This window comes from Galeopterus variegatus, unplaced genomic scaffold, assembly GCF_000696425.1.
Source record: "Galeopterus variegatus unplaced genomic scaffold, G_variegatus-3.0.2 Scaffold5948, whole genome shotgun sequence".
NCBI classification, from domain to species: domain Eukaryota; kingdom Metazoa; phylum Chordata; class Mammalia; order Dermoptera; family Cynocephalidae; genus Galeopterus; species Galeopterus variegatus.
Window position 1 is genome coordinate 69,796 of NW_007732059.1, and position 16,441 is coordinate 86,236.

The window sequence follows — 16,441 nt, forward strand, 5'->3', positions numbered from 1 at the left end:
GCGCCCGCACCGCGCTCAGCCAGTGAGCGGGAACCGGTCTCCACATGGGATCTGAACCCTCATCGGGAGCGCCGCCGCACTCCCCAGCAGCGCACTCTCCAGTGCACCACTGGGCCGGCCCCACGTAGGCTCTTTGATCTGAATGAGGCTTCCTCTTCTGTGTTTTGTGGTAATACAGGTAGTAAAATATGGCTGGGTGGGCTTCCTTCCAAACCAGGCTTTTAATATTTTTAAAAATAAAGTTAAATGTCCGACTTTAAAAGAAAAAACAAAAAGATCACCTGCTGGATTTAGCATGCTCTTTTTCCCTCTGTTGAAATAATCTTTGGGGAATTTGATGAAATGAAAGTGCTCCTGCTCTCCCACGGCCGTGAACGATTCTGCCGTGTGCGCAGCCCTGTGCTCTTCACGGGGGATTCCTGGTCCTCCTCCCATTGTCCACCCTTCCTAGGTGTTTGTTAAGCACCTTCTCAGTGTCAGGCACGTGCTAGGGTCAAACTCATGGTGACAAGGTCCCAGCCCTGGCGATCCATTCGGAGGACAGAATTGTCTAGCCAGGCACCTCATTGATGCCACCCGACTCCACACTGACACAAGCCCCTGGGTCATGCCTCGTACCCCCCAGTCCTCTCACACACACAGCTTTAGTCAGCCTCTGCTTTCTGACAGTCCCCTTGACTCTCAGACACAGGCACGCACGCCCGTGCACACGTACACCCACGTGCACACACAGACAAGGGTGCTCCCCGAGGTCGGGGGAACGGGGAGGGGTCCGTCTGGCTCTCAGACTCGTGTCTGGAGGCAGCAGCTAGCAGCCTTGGTCCCGTGGCCCTTGCATGCACTCATGTCCGGAGAGTGCAGAGTCCCTCCAGGCCCCCAGCCCCTGCGCTGAAGCTGCAGGAGCAGGTCAGGGCCCCTGTGGCGAGGGGCAGGGAGCTGGCGCTGCACCCAGGGCTGGAGGAGGAGGGCGAGAGGGGATGCAGGCGGCACAGGTTCTGCACCAGCCGACAGGGTCCAGTGCCCCTCGTGAGCAAATGACACAGAGTGAGCCCCTCAGCAGTTTCCTCGAGAGACCCCAACTGAGCAGGGAGGATGCAGCCGGGCAGTGATGGCAGGGAGTGCTGCAGAGCAGGCGGCATGCAGGTCACAAACGGGGCATGTTGTAGAAAAACTAACCAAGCGGGTGTGCCTGCTTGTGGGAGCAGGGAGGTTGGGAGGCAGCGACCGGTCATTGGGTTGGGAGCACCAGGGGAAGGGGAGTCAGGCATGGATGAGGAAGTTTCAGGTGGTGACGACTCAGTGGCAGTGTCCGTGGCCAGTTAGAAATGATGGATGTTCTAACAATATCAGTCATGCTGTTTCAATGTGTTCTGTGGGATGCTGCAGCTTAGAAGTTTTAAGGAATTTGCTATGTTTTCAGTAAACTCAAATGATCTGTTGATTCTTACAGAGAGTTCCTAGGCTGGCTGCCCCTGCGTAGGCCCCATCCCTCCTGCCGTCTCCCACACCCGGTAAAATCCATGAGCCCCCGCCTGAGCCAGCTAGTGGGACAAGTTAGGAAAACATCCTTAAGAGATACTTGAAAAGAGCAGAGGACTGTGGACGGGCGTAGACATTCTGCCAGGTTCGTGTGCCCCTGGGCCAACCAGTTGAGGGGCTGCTGCTTGCGTCTGGGGTGGAGGGGAGGGGGCGGGATGCTGGTTCACGGGGCATAACTGAGCCTGACTGTGTTTGTATACACATCTGGAAGGAGCTCGTTTTCACTCGGAATTACAGTGGCCTTTATTAGGAACAAAACCAGTTGAGGGGCTGCTGCTTGCGTCTGGGGTGGAGGGGAGGGGGCGGGATGCTGGTTCACGGGGCATAACTGAGCCTGACTGTGTTCGTATACACATCTGGAAGGAGCTCGTTTTCACTCGGAATTACAGTGGCCTTTATTAGGAACAACACTTAAGTTCTGTAAGTTTTCAGCTTATTTGTGCCAGTTCACTATGCCGTTGATCCAAGTCCAACCAGCTTTATAATGCAAGCTTTCCAGCTACGAGGCTTTCTGTTTTTCTCACTCTGTGTTAGCACTTGTGCATTAGCTTGAAACTCAATGATTTAAAAATATGGTGCGATCTGTATGAGTGACTCGGGGCCTGTTTTAGACGGTGTATTTTGTATCTGTCTTACCCCCAGGGCACAGCAGCGGCCTTCTGAGCCCACCCAGGGTCCTCTCCACTCTGCCCGCCCCTCCCATCAGCCCGGGCTGTTGGGGAGGCCTCTGCAAAGATGTCCAGATGGAGACCTGAGGACCCCTGCGTAAGGGATGTCCACCTCTGGGCGGCCGTGCATTAGCCTCTTCGAGGATGAAGAGCAACCCCAAGCACCTGGCAGATTAGCTTTGAGTAAAGCAGTCACTTTCTTGGATTCCTGAAAACACCGTCTTGCATTTCCCTAGGTGGCGTTAAGGACTCCGTTTGCCACAGATCTGACAGATAATGCGACAGCACCAAGAGACCCACGTGGAAAAGTGAAGTGCGCCAAAGAGAAAGTGTCGCTAGCAAGTAAAGACAGAAGGTTGGTGACTAGTGGTGACTCGGTCCTCCCAGGGCTTGGGCACCCACTGCTGCCATGGGCATGGGCTGAGCGCCCCAGAATGTCCGGGCTTGTGGTGGGCTCTAGGGATGGGAGGGTGAACCGAATGGTGTGGTCCCTGCCTTCAGGGCCCTCTTGTAGAGAGCCACAGTCACGTTGTCCCCAGGACTTAGAACATTGCCCAGGCCTTGTGCTGTGGACACGGCTGTGGGTCCTGACAGAGGCTTGGGATCTGCCCTCATCGGCCCCTGTCCTGCCCGCCCTGAGTTCTAACCTCACTCCTTGCCCAGGCCTTGTGCTGTGGACACGGCTGTGGGTCCTGACGGAGGCTTGGGATCTGCCCTCATCGGCCCCTGTCCTGCCCGCCCTGAGTTCTAACCTCACTCCTTCCAGCCCTGACTTCCTTAAACCTGACACTCAGGGCCATGCTCAGGCTGTCCCCCGAGGGGATGCTGGGCAAGGCTTTTAGAGCCATGTGGCCCCACCCACGAGACACTGTCACAAGAGAGGCAAGGCCGGGTGTTGATCCAGGTGAAGGATCCATGGCACAGGATCCCTCAATAGTGACTGTGGGGTGGAGGAAGCAGCCAGAATCAGGAAGTCGCATCAGGAGGGCCGGCTCACCAGCACTTGAGACACTTTGGGATTTGAGTCTGGCCAGGTGGTGGCAGATGGGCTTGTCATCCCCCAGAGAGGAAGAGTCAGCAGCTGGTCCATCTAGGATCTTCGGTGGGCTGTGTCTGGGTCTGGAGCTCAGGAGAGCAGGGAGGGGTGTTTGGGACTCATGATGCCAACCTGGAACCAAAACTGGGGGGAGAGTTGGGGCTCAGAGCCGCGGACGGCAGCGTTGGGGCAGACAGAGAAGCGGGCTGAAGAGGGCCAACCAGGCAGGAGGGTGTGGGCGGCCGTGGGGAGTCCCTGGAGCAGGGTGAGCCCCGCAGTGCCCTGCGCTCATCACCTGACACATAGAGCAGTCAGGGCACAAGGAGGGAGTGGGTCCCTGGGCTGGCGTCGTGGTGAGGAGAGAGCCCGGCTGTGAAGGGGTGAGCAGCGGCTCTGGGACCCTCTTCACCTCGTCAGCAGCGTCTCTCTAGTTTTCTGTGTTGACTGCTTCTGCAGCATGCCTTCCTGGCCCTGATGCTGACTTAGGGTCTGTACCCTGGGCATGGCTTTTGAGCCCCCTTGCACTCTCTGCTCCTCTGAGGCCGTGGTCTGTGTTTAGACCACCCAAAACTACACTGTGTGGGCATCTTCTTGCCCAGGTGCCTCACACTCAGATTCTTCTGCTTTGCACCTCCCGGGCGCGTTGGGAAAGCTGAGGGGGCCTGGCACCATGGCCAGAAGGGCCTGAGGTGTCAGTACCCACCCCCCAGCCCTCCGTACCTCTCTCACTTTCCTGGCTGCCCCGTCCTGACCTGCACTCAGCCCATCATGGGCTGCAGCCCAGAGCCTGCAGTGGAAGCTCCTGCACTGGGCTCAGCCCAAGCAAAAGGGCACTGTGGAGCTGCTCCCATGGGCACCAGGCCATCCTCTTGGCCCAGCCTGCATGTCCCACATTGCGATCTGAGATACCTGGAGGAAGGTCACTATGGTGTGAGATGTGGACAGCAAAGGGCAATGTTTTGTCCTGGAAAATTTGTTCTCCACAGATGCCTAGAACATTTGGAGATGATCTCGAAGGTCAATTGAGTTGGATTAACTCTCCAGCTACGTGGAAATAGTTTGGGCTGAAACCTATGGCATCAGAATGTTCTGTTCCTCCAGCGAGTCTGCATTGCTGTCCAAGGTCTTTAAAAAGTTCACAGCAGACCGTGGTGGCCTGTTGACCTCTCCCCAGCACGCTGGGGCACCAGTGATCAGCAGGGTCCCGGTCACCGAGATGGTGCACACCCTGGCGCCGGGCCCATGTTCTGCAGGACTCAGAGGTTGTGCTGTCTTTCCCACAATTATCCCGGAAAGCAAGCCAAAGCAAACCCTGCTGATGGCGGTGGGGGTCCCCCACACCCCAGGGCTCTACACTTATACCCACCACCCCTCTTACAGCTCCTCTGTGCCACTCTCTGCCATCTAAGTCATCGTATTTAAAACCAAAGAATACCAGCCTCCAAGCCCCAAGACCCAGTGCTGGCAGAGAAGGTGTGTTTAAAATCCTAACTTAAGACAGTTCTCAGCTCCTATATTTTAGGGTTTAGTAACCCTGTGTATTTCAAATAAAAACCGACATACTGTTCTCCTTCATGTGGCACAATGTGCAGTAACCTGAACATGTGATATCCTAAGTGGATTCGGAGTTTTTAAAGTGTGGTGTGTGTTCTCTGAAGAAGGGGTGGGACAGGTGGCCCAGGCACCGCCTGCTAGTGTCTGCAGGAGGACAGGGGCGACCGTGTGTCACCACATGGGGGCCTCAGCACTGCAATTTGGTCTGGGGAGAAAAGGAAAATTGTCTCTTCTTGATGAGAATCAGAGTTGCCAGGTGAAGAGCACGTGTTGACACCACGTTCCTCATTTTCCTTTGTTTTCTCAGCAACGTCCTCGAGGGGAGCTTAGAAGAGAGGATAAAACAGCATCTTCGGCAGATGCAGGAACGAAGGAGGGGCTTCCGCGGGACGGCGCCACTGGACGAGGGAAGGCAGGCTGCCCAGGACTTGCAAGTTGTAAGCGCCTGTCAGCTCTGCTTAAAAAACTTTTATTAAAAATCGAAGGGAACTTTTTGTGTCTTTTTGGAGCATGCAGAATGTGTTTAGTGTGTCTTATAGCATGAGACATTCCCAGTTCGGGTTGGTCAGATGGTAGAAAACGTTTCAGCTGCAGTGTGAGCCCTCAGGTGTGTGGGCCCCCTGGCAGGACCCAGCATCTCAGCAGGGGGCTTTTGATGGCCCAAGTGGCAGGATGGGGACTGGGACCAGTCCACTCCCATGTCCATGGGGTCCTTACTCAAGGCTTCACACTGGGCAGAGCCAGGGTCTGGGCCCAGGGCTGGCCATGAGCAACCCTGCCACAGAGAAGGGCTTACCTCTGGCCAGACTTGGGCAATGCACGCCCCCGTCTGTGTGGCAGCAAGGCTGATGCTCATGGGGATGCCAGTGCTCCTGCCTGGGAGCCCCCAACACAGCCACCCACTGAAATCTCTCCTGGATGACTTGAAATTAACCATCTTCTGCCAAGCTGCTATGGGTGTTCACATTCCACAGATACTGATGAGCACCTGCCTGTGTCTGGAAGTGTCCTCATGATGGGAGCAGAGCAGGGATGGATGCATGGCCAGCTTGGCCGGCGGTGGAGGGAAGCAGCAGCTCCCTGACCATGAGTACCTGGAAGCTTGCGTCCCCACCCTGCTCAAGCCATGGGGACAGTAGTCTATTCCCAGGCTTCCCAGGCTCCTGGCCTATGGGGCTGTTCCAGGTTGGCATGCCCTGCCCTGATGCAGTAGCTTCAAGCCCCTGTGCCTGGGTCGAGCTGGTGCTGGGCTGCATCCTGGCTGCCCCAGAGGGAGTTCCACCATCCTAGGGGAGGAAGAGGTCCCTGGGTTCCCATCCCTGCAGCCCACCGTGGGCTCCCTCTCTGTTGTCTTCCTCTTCTTGAGGATGGGGGTGGGGAGGGGTGCAGGCCAGGGGTGGGACCACTTCATGGAGACCTGCCCAGTCTATGACCCCTCTTCTCTTCTTCTCCCCAGCCCAGAGAATTTTTTTTTTTTTGTCCTTTTTGTGACTGGCCGCACAGCGCTCAGCCAGTGAGCACATTGTACAGGCCATCCCTATATAGGATCCGAACCCACGGCGGGAGCGCTGCCGCGCTCCCAGCGCCGCACTCTCCCGAGTGTGCCACGGGCTCGGCCCCAGCCCAGAGAATTTTTATCTGCCTTTAGATAAGCCTTTATTCTCTCTAAATCTTTTGCTTATGGGTATAACCTTGTCCTCAGACACACAAAACCCTGCTTCTTAGAGCTTCCGGACATCTGTGTCTCAAACCAGTGCTTCAGATTATGGACTCAGAAGTCTGTTTGGTATTATGAACAGGTCTGTGCCCCAAAATTTGATAACTTCCATGAAATGGATGAATTCCTTGAAAGACAGCATCTGCTAAAACTCACACAGGAAGAATAGACCATCTGGATAGGCCTGTATCTATTAAAGAAATTGGATCAATAATTAATAACCTTCCAAAACAGAAAGCACCAGGTCCAGATGGGTTCACTGGTGAGTTCTACCAAACATTTATGGAAGAAGAAGTTACACTGATTCTCTGCAATCTCTTCCAGAAGACAGAAGCAGAGGAAGCACTTCCTAACTCATTCTATGAGGCCAACATCACCCTAATAATCAAAGGCAGACAAAGACATTACAAGAAAGGAAAACCACAGACCAAATCTCTGATGATCACAGAAGCAAAATCCTCAACATTCACAAGCTGAATTCAACAGTGTATAAAAACAATTATACACTGTGACCAAGTGGGATTTATCCTAGGTGTGCAAGGCCAGATCAGCATTCAAAAATCAGTTAATGTAATTCATCACATCAGTAGGTTAAAGAAGCAAACGAGTAGAGGCAAACTTCCTCAACCCGAAGAAGAACATCTTCCCCAGTGGTCTAGTGCTAGCGTAAATTTAAAAAAAAAACTACAAAAACTCCACAGCTAGCCTTGTGCTTAATAGTGAGAAACTTGAAGCTTTCCTGCTAGGAGGAGGAGCAAGTCCAGGTGTCCTCTCACCACTCCGTCTCAACATCCCGCTGCAAGTCCTAGCTAATGCAATAAGACAAGAAAAGGAAATAAAAAGCACACTGATTGGGGAGGAAGAAACAAAACTCTCTTTGTTCTCAGATGATATGATAATCTGTGTAGAAAAAGAATTGACCAAAAAAACTCCTAGAACTAATAAGTGGTTATAGCAGGGTTGCAGGATAGAAGGATAATGTACAAAAGTCAACCACTTCCCTACGTACCAGCAATGAACAGGGGGATGTGAGATTTAAAACAATACCATTTACAATAGCACCAAAAAAAAAAATGCTAAGTACAAATCTAACAAAATTTGCACAAGATCTATATGAGGAAAACTACACAACTCTAATAAAGAACTAAATAAATGGACAGATATTTCACGTTCATGGATAGGAAGACTCAATATTGAGATATCAGTTCTTCCCAATTTGATCTTTAGATTCAGCACAATCCCAGTGAAAATCCAAGCAAGGTACTTTGTGGATATTGACAAACTGTTTCTAAAGTTTATAGGGAGAGGCGGAAGACGCAGAATGCCCCACACAGCACTGGAAGAGAACAAGGTGGGAGGACCGACGGTCCCCAGCTGCAAGACTTACCACAAAGCTGCAGTGAGACAGTGCGGTATTGTTCAAAAGACAGGCCAATAGAATAGAGAGCCTAGAAATAGACCCCCCACACAGAGCTGACTGATTTGACAAAGGAGCAAAGGGGATTCAGTGGGGAAAGGATAGTTTTTTCAACAAGTGGAACTGGAAAAACTGCAAAAAGCAAACGATAAAGAATCTAGACCCAGATCTTATTAACTCAAAATGGATCATAGACATAAATGTAAAATGTGAAATTATGACACTCCTAGGAGATAACATAGGAGCAAGCCTAGGTGGCCTTGGGTATGGTGGTGACTTTTTAGATAAAACACCAAAGCCATGATCCATGAAAGAAACAGTTGATTAGCTGGATTTCATTAAAATTGAAAACTTCTGCTCTATGAAAAACACTCAAGAAAATGAGAAGACAAGCCTTAGACTTGGACAAAATGTTTGCCAAAGACACATCTAATAAAGGACGGCTATCTAAAATATACAAAGAACTCTTAAAAAGCTTAACAATAAGAAAACAACCCAATTAAAAAATGGGCCAAAGATCTGAACAGACACCTTATCAAAGATATGCAGGTGTCTCCACAGTATATGTCATCAGGGAAATGCAAACTAAATATAATGCTGCACATCTATTAAAACAGCTAAAATCTGAAACACTGACACCACCAAATGCTGGCGAGATGTGGAGCGACAGGAACCCTCACTTGTTGCTGGGAACATAGAATTGTACAGCCGCTGTGGAAGACCGTGTGGCAAGTCCTTACAAAACTAATTACACTCTTACCATACAACTCATGCTCCTGGGTATGTACCCAAAGGAGATGAAAACTTATGTTCACAGAACAACACATCCCGCTCCTGGAGGTCGGCAGCATCTTTATTCATAACTGCCCAGATTTGGACCCAACCAAGATGCCCTTCAGTAGGTGAATGGATAAGTGAACCCGGGTACATCCAGACGGTGGAATGTGATTCAGCAGTAAAAGGAAATGAACGGTTCAGCCATGAAAAGATGTGGAGGAACCTTCAATGCCTGCTACCAAGTGACAGATGCTGGCCCCAGAAGGCTGTGTACTGTGAAATTCCAACTCCGTGACGTTCTGGGAAAGGTGAACTGTGGGGACAGTAAGAAGATCAGTGGTTGCCAGAGGTTGGGGCTGGAGGATTGTTAGGGCAGTGAACATTCTCGGCTGGGTTCCGCAGTGGTGGATACGCATCATTGTACGTTTGTCTAAATCCATGGAACGTCCAGCACCAAGAGGGAACCGTGGCATCAGCTGTGGACTCTGGGTGATGATGATGTGTCAATGTAGGTGCATCGACTGTACCACTTTGGTGTGGGATGAAAACCTCTCTGAAAAAAATAAAATTAACTTTAAAAAAATGTATTTGGAAACCCAAAACCTGAGAGCTGGCTCTATGTTCCCCCCAGTTCTCCTGTCTACCTCCTTCCCAGACTGCCCTGGTCACCCCCTGAAAGGGGCAGCCCTAGACCACTGGCTGGTCTCAAATGCCCACCCCGCCCAGCACACCTCTCCATTAACTTCCACAGCTGCCACTGAGCCATTTCCCAGGCCACAAACCACGACTCCAGGACTGGCCCAGCGATGCCATGACTGGCCCAAGGCAACACTGTAAATAGTGGAGCTTTGAGTCAAACCCGAGTGCATTTGAATCCAAAGCCTGTGTCCAAGTCCCTTGAGAGTTGGCTTTATCTTGAGTACCGTCTCAGTGTTTTTCTGTGATAAAAAAAAGTGTGTGTCAAATTTCCCATGAAGTATTCAAGCCAGCAGCACTGAGCACCTGCTAGCACAGCCCGTCCCCTCCAGCCCACCGCCAGGTGCAGCCTCCTGCCCCGAGGCGGCCAGCGTGCATCCGTCTGGCCAGGATGGCCCACCGCTCTGTGTCTTGGCTTGGGAGAGCCAGAGGTAGAATGGGTTTTAAGGGCCGGCCCCGTGGCACACTCGGGAGAGTGCGGCGCTGGGAGCGCAGCAGCGCTCCCACCGTGGGTTTGGATCCTATATAGGGCTGGCCGGTGCGCTCACTGGCTGAGTGTCCCTTACTGGTCACGAAAAAGACAAAAAAAAAAAAAAAAAAATCCCAAGGGTGCAGTTAGGATCAGACACTGATCTTGCCCTGGAGGAAGGCGTCCTGGTGCAACAGGCAGCAAGGGTCACTCTGCAGCACCGGCCCACCCTGCCCCTCTCCCGCTCACAGGGGCTCCTGCAGGGCCAGGTGGGGGAGGGCTCCTCAGGCTCCAGCCCTGGGAGCTGTACTTGCAGACGAGTCACTCCGTCTGGTTGTCAGCTCTGTCATCTGGGCCTGAGCATACAGAGGCCAGCGTGGTGTGGCAAGAAGAAAAGAAGAAAGCCACCTAGTGGTGCCATGTGAAGCGCCAAGAGAAGTGTCGACAGGAAGTAAGATGTTTCATTCCACGGAACCAAAACACAAGAATACAAAGCTAAAAACAGAGGGATGGATCCAAGAGGTTCGACATCTAACAGGTGTTCCAGAAAGAGCAAATGGAGGGGAAAGGCCCACCACGTGCCCAGCACCGTGGCCCCACGTCGGGGCCCAGGGCAGGTGCAGAAGCCTGGAGGTCCCAGGGAGAGGACAGGCCCACTCAGGACTGCAACCAGGAGTGCGGCCTTCAGCGGCCCAGGGGAGCTCTGTGCTCAGTCACATCACCAAGGTTGGGGCCGCACAGAAGAAAGGCGTTCTCAGACATTCAAGGACCAAAAAATGTCGCTTCCCACACAGCCTTTCTCCGTCCTACCAGAACGAGGGAGCAGACCGTGGGAGTGGAAGATGAGCGTCCAGGAAGGGCGCAGTGGCCCACAGGAGGGATCCAGGGCCCCGGGGGGCCTCTCTGGGGAACAAAAATCGGTAGGGGGATTTGAGTGAGTGAAGGACATGGAGAGGAGAATTGGACAGGCACGCAGAAGACGAGAGGAGGCAGTGATTAATCCCACGAAGAATCCAGATTTCTACAGCAGAGTGTAGACCATGAGAGCTTGTTGGACCAGTGGCCCAGCGTCTACCTCATCGTGCTGCTGCAAACCCTGACTAAGGGAGCCCGCGACTGTCATGGGGCTGTTTTGGCGGGGGGCGGGGTGTTGTAGGGGTCTCCAGGGTGCTGGGCTGGAGGTGGAGGTCCCTGCTGCAAACCCTGACTAAGGGAGCCCGCGACTGTCATGGGGCTGTTTTGGCGGCGGGCGGGGTGTTGTAGGGGTCTCCAGGGTGCTGGGCTGGAGGTGGAGGTCCCTGCTGCAAACCCTGACTAAGGGAGCCCGCGACTGTCATGGGGCTGTTTTGGCGGCGGGCGGGGTGTTGTAGGGGTCTCCAGGGTGCTGGGCTGGAGGTGGAGGTCCCTGCTGCAAACCCTGACTAAGGGAGCCCGCGACTGTCATGGGGCTGTTTTGGCGGCGGGCGGGGTGTTGTAGGGGTCTCCAGGGTGCTGGGCTGGAGGTGGAGGTCCCTGCTGCAAACCCTGACTAAGGGAGCCCGCGACTGTCATGGGGCTGTTTTGGCGGCGGGCGGGGTGTTGTAGGGGTCTCCAGGGTGCTGGGCTGGAGGTGGAGGTCCCTGCTGCAAACCCTGACTAAGGGAGCCCGCGACTGTCATGGGGCTGTTTTGGCGGCAGGCGGGGTGTTGTAGGGGTCTCCAGGGTGCTGGGCTGGAGGTGGAAGTCCCTCTTTTGCCCCTGAGGACGTAGACCTGAGGGGGCAGCAGAAGGCCCCAGGGTGCCCATCCTTGGGGAGGGTGGTCGGGCACTGCAGACACAGGTGCCCACTGGGCAGAGGTGGGAGGGAGCTGCTCCGTGACTGCTGGTGGCTCCTCGGTCCCACCTTTTTCTGGCCAATAGGTTGGCTGGGGAACATGGCATTTGGAACAGAAACCTCTCGGAGCCCCTGATGTTCTGTTTCTTTGCTGTGGGGTGAGGATGGCTGGGGGGTGGTCCCATCCTCCAATGCCATCCATTGACTGGCATTTATTCAGAGTACTGTCTGCACAGAACACTTGTGGGGGGCTGTTGGGGACACCGGGATGAGTGGCCCTCATGTCTGCCTCAGAGGTTGATGTCCTCTTGTGGAAGGAAGGGCTGGGAGCTGGCTGGGAGCAGGCTACTCGGGGCCCACCGCAAGGGGCCAGGCCATCATGCAGCTGCGTGGGCGCCCCAGGGAAGGAGAGCGGCTCTGCCCACCCCCACACAGGGCTCCGCGCGAATCTGCGCCAGGGAAATGGGACATCCTGAGTCCCGCCAGCCTGCCTGACTTTCACCCCCTCCTTTTCTCCCAAAAGGCCAAAGAGCTACTGGATGAAGTAATGAAACTCAAGGTGGGATTGACCTTGAGCCAAGAGCATCAGTTTACAAGCCTCACTGGAAACCTTTCGCGTCGCCCGCCAGTGCCACGGCCTCAGAATAGATTTTTTAACACGAGATAATAAGAATCAGAAAATGCTTGCGGATGCTAGTGGCGCCTGGTGGCTGTGCTGATGGAGACATCTCCAGACGTGAGAGCTGGCTCGACACTGATTTCCTTCTCAGGCGCTGGGGCGAGCATCAGAATCAGTGCTGTTCTGATTTATTCACGGGTAGCCTATTGTTTTTAATAAAACTGTGTTTCTTTCCTGGGCTGTGGAAGGTTGAAGCTGCATTAAAAGAAAGAGAATACTGTAGACAAGCTGCACTGTTTTCATTTCTATCATGCTTGTGCCAGCCCAGCCAACAGTGACTGGAATGTCAGCACCTGCCCCTCCCCTGCTCCCCCGTCCCCGGCAACCCCGGTCACAAATGCAGTCAGTTTTCACTAACTTACTTCTGTTAGGCTGGTTCACCTGACTTCTGCCGAGTCAGAGTCCCAGCAATTCCATCTTTGGCTGGGAGGTGGGGGGTGGGGGTGGTGACAGCCACAGGGGCTTCAAGGTGAGCATTCACCCTGTTCCCTGCCCAGCAGTGGTGTCTCCTGACCACTCAGCCTGCACATGGTGTGGTGACGCCCAGCCCAGGGCACAGCCCTGTCCCTGCCGGGTCCCAATCTGCCCCCCACAGAGCAGCACTGCACTTAGCAGTTTTCCACCCTGGCTGCTCAGATTACGTGCACTTGGTCTCCTGCACTGAATGTGTGGTTGGATGTTCAGCTGGGGCTTAATCTTGAAAATCTGCCCCCCACAGAGCAGCACTGCACTTAGCAGTTTTCCACCCTGGCTGCTCAGATTCCGTGCACTTGGTCTCCTGCACTGAATGTGTGGTTGGATGTTCAGCTGGGGCTTAATCTTGAAAACATCTTTGATTTCTTTAACAATTGTAGGACTACTCAGACTTTCAGTTTCTTTTCAGGTCAATTTTGGTAAATACGTTTTTCAATGAATTTTCCCGTTTCATCCATGCTGTCAAATGCATTAGCATAAAGTTCTTCGTGGTATCCTCTTATTTTTAAAGGTCTGTAAGATCTATGATAATGTCTCCTTTCATCTTGACATTGGTGCTTTGTCTTCTCTCTTTTCTTTTATCAGTCTTGCCAGGGATTTATCAATTTTGTTAATCTTTTCCAAAAAAAAGCAATTTTAGGCTTCATTAAGTTTCTCTGTTCTATGTGTTTCCCGTTTCACTGATTTCTGCTTTTAGCATTTCCTCCCTTCTTTCTTTGAGTTTAATTGGTGCTTAGAGAGAAATTTATCACTTTTAAATGCATGTATTAGAAAAGAAAATATGTGTAAAATCAATAATCCAAGCTTCCAACTCGAGAAGCTAGACAACGTATTCATTATCTCTTGCTGCATAACAGATTATCCCAGAACTTAGCTGGAACAACAAACATTTATCACCTCCCGCAGCTGTGAGGGTCAAGAATGGGGAGTGGCCTGGCTGGTCTTTCTGGTCAGGGTCACTCATGCAACTGGAGCCAAGCTGTTGGCTGGGCTGCCTCACTTGAAGGCTCAGCTGGGGCCAGAGGATCTGCTTCCAATTACTCATCTGGTTACAGATTAGAGAACATGTTCCCCATGATTTCAATCCTTTGAAATTTTGAAGACTTTCTTCATGACCTGCCATATGATGTACATTGGTAAACGTTCCATGTGTACTTGAGAAAAATGTATTTTGTAGTTGTTGGGTATAGTGTTTTATGTATGTCGGGTCAGGTTGATAATCACGTTGCTTGAATTTCCCATATCCTTACTGATTTATTTACATTTGTTCTATCAGTTATCGAGAGAGGTGGGTAGCATTTCCAACTATGATCATGAACTTGTGTATTTCTTCTTTTAGTTATGTCAGTTTTTGCTGTATGTATTTTGGACCTATGTTATTAGATGTCTGCAGTTTAGGATGGCTTTTTCTTCCTGTTGGTTTTGCCTTTTTATCATTATGAAATATTTCCCTTTACTTCTCATTTTTAGTTCCTGCCTTGAAGCCTGTTTTGTCCGATATTGATATATAGGCATACCCCTGCTATTTTGGTTAGTATTTACATGATAATCTTCCATTAGTTTACTTTCAACCTTTCTGTGTCTTTATATTTAAAGTGCATCTTATGTAAACATCATACAGTTGGACCTTATTTTATCTAGCCTGTCAATATTTGTTTTTTTTTTTCCTTTTTGTCTTTTTTTACTGACCGGTAACGGGATCGCAACCCTCGGTGTCATGCCCGTACCGGGGACCGGCAACAGGATCGCAACCCTCAGTGTTGCGCCCGCACCGCGCTCAGCCAGTGAGCGGGAACCGGTCTCCACATGGGAGTCCACTTACATTTCAGGTAGTTGTGCACAAGGTTGATTTTAAGTCTACCATCTTGCTATTTTGTGTATTGCATATGTTTCTGTTTCTTTATTCTCTCCTTGCTGCTTTCTGATCGATGAATCAAAACTTTTTGTTCTATTTTATCTGTTCTCTCAGTTTTAGTAATATCTTTTTGTACTGTAAAATAAATTTAGTTCACCTTTATTTCTGCATAGGATAGAATCCTAGGTTGGCGGTTTTATCGCCTCCTGCTCTGTAAAGATGTAATTCCACTGTCTTCTGGCTCTCATGAGCTGCTAAAAATTCAACTTCCATCATTACTGTTGAATTGTGTCTTTTTTCTCTAGCTTTCTTAAAGATTTTTCTCTTTGGGGCCAGCCCATGACTCACTTGGGAGAGTGCGGTGCTGACAACACCAAGCCAAGGGTTAAGATCCCTTTACTGGTCATCTTTAAAAACATAAGAATAAAAAAAAGATTTTTCTCATAATCTTTGGTTTTCAACAGACTGTGCTGTGCCCAGATGTGATTTTATTTCTACTTATCCTCCTTGGAGTACACAGAACTTCTCACATCTGGGAGTTCATGTCTTTCACCGGTTTTGGAAAATTCTCAGCCACTGTTTCTCCCTGAGAGGGCTGGCCCTTTCCTCTGTTGGGTGAATGCATAAGGTAAAGGTTTCATCACCTTAATCCAGTCAGGGCTTGAGCTGGGCCGAGCCTGGGTTGCAGCCTCGGTTAGACTCAGTTTACCTTTGCACTCCAGATCCTGAGGGTGGGACCTGCCGTGGGCCTGCTGCAGGCTCCCTCTGCCCCCTCCCTCCAGGACAGCCCCTCTGCCTCCCTTGCTGGTGCCACACTCAGCAGTTGACCAGGGAGACCAGCTGTGCCTGCAGGGTCCACAGGCCTCCAGCCGCTCTGCCCGTTTCCTGCCTGTTTCTGTTGCCCAGGCCTCAGCTTCCACTGCCCCAGCGCTCCGGTGGTCCCAGTGCCGTGCGGTCTCCATGTCAGGCTTTCCCAGCTGCTGTGACAGTGGTGGCTCTCTCCTCTCCTCTCCAGAAGTCACCTGCATTCCTCGCAGTCTTCTTCAGAAATCACTTTGCTTTAAGAATATGTCTTATTAATCGGTGTAGAGGTGAAACTCAAAGACGACCACGTTGTTAAAAATACAGCTAATGGAAAAATTCAGCGTATTAGTATTTAATGTGATGACTGATGTGCTCGGCTTTATTCCTGCCGACTTCACCTTTGCTTGTTTTGAGCAAGTCTCTGTCCATCCATCACTGTCCCGGCTGATCTGCAGCTCCTCTGCACTTTCCCATTCTTAACAGAGGCCCATTTCCTCTTCTTATAATCAAGCCGATTTTCTCTATTAATTTTTGAAAATTAAATATCATTGTTTCTCCTGCTTCCATAGCCCCAGCCCTTCCTCTTGCCGCCCTTCCCTTCTCCCCACCTCAGAGGAGGCCTCTGGAATGTTCGCCCCCCCACCTCGGTCAGTCGTCTGTCACCAGGAGAGGTGGACAGGTCCCCTGGAGACTTAAAACAGAACCAACCCATTGTGTCCCCGGGGCTCAGCAGGGAGGTCCTCCGGTTCCACGTGGCGTCTGCTGGGGCACTGGCCGTCTGGGGGCCGGCTGAGCTGGCAGGTGCACAGGGCTCCCTCACACGCCTGCTGCTGCGCCCGGGTGGCCTTGTGGGCCTCAGCTGCCTCCCCACAGCCCCTCCATGTGGTCGCTCTCGCCGGGTGCCTGGGCTCCTGTGGCAGCTTGGGGCTCTGAAAGTGTGGCG

General features: G+C 51.9%; 1 protein-coding gene across 2 annotated transcripts in view; it reads left to right on the top strand.

Annotated features, from left to right (window-relative positions):
• The window catches only part of LRRC27 (leucine rich repeat containing 27), a 50,922-nt gene extending 38,335 nt beyond the window's left edge, over positions 1–12,587 (top strand). For both annotated transcript variants that reach the window (XM_008590259.1, XM_008590260.1), the window contains 3 exons: positions 2,444–2,562; positions 5,105–5,234; positions 12,210–12,587. In XM_008590259.1, coding sequence (XP_008588481.1) covers positions 2,444–2,562; positions 5,105–5,234; positions 12,210–12,353 — 393 coding nt within the window. In that variant the 3' untranslated portion in view covers positions 12,354–12,587. The remainder of the gene's footprint in view (positions 1–2,443; positions 2,563–5,104; positions 5,235–12,209) is intronic.
• The last annotated feature ends 3,854 nt before the right edge of the window (positions 12,588–16,441 follow it).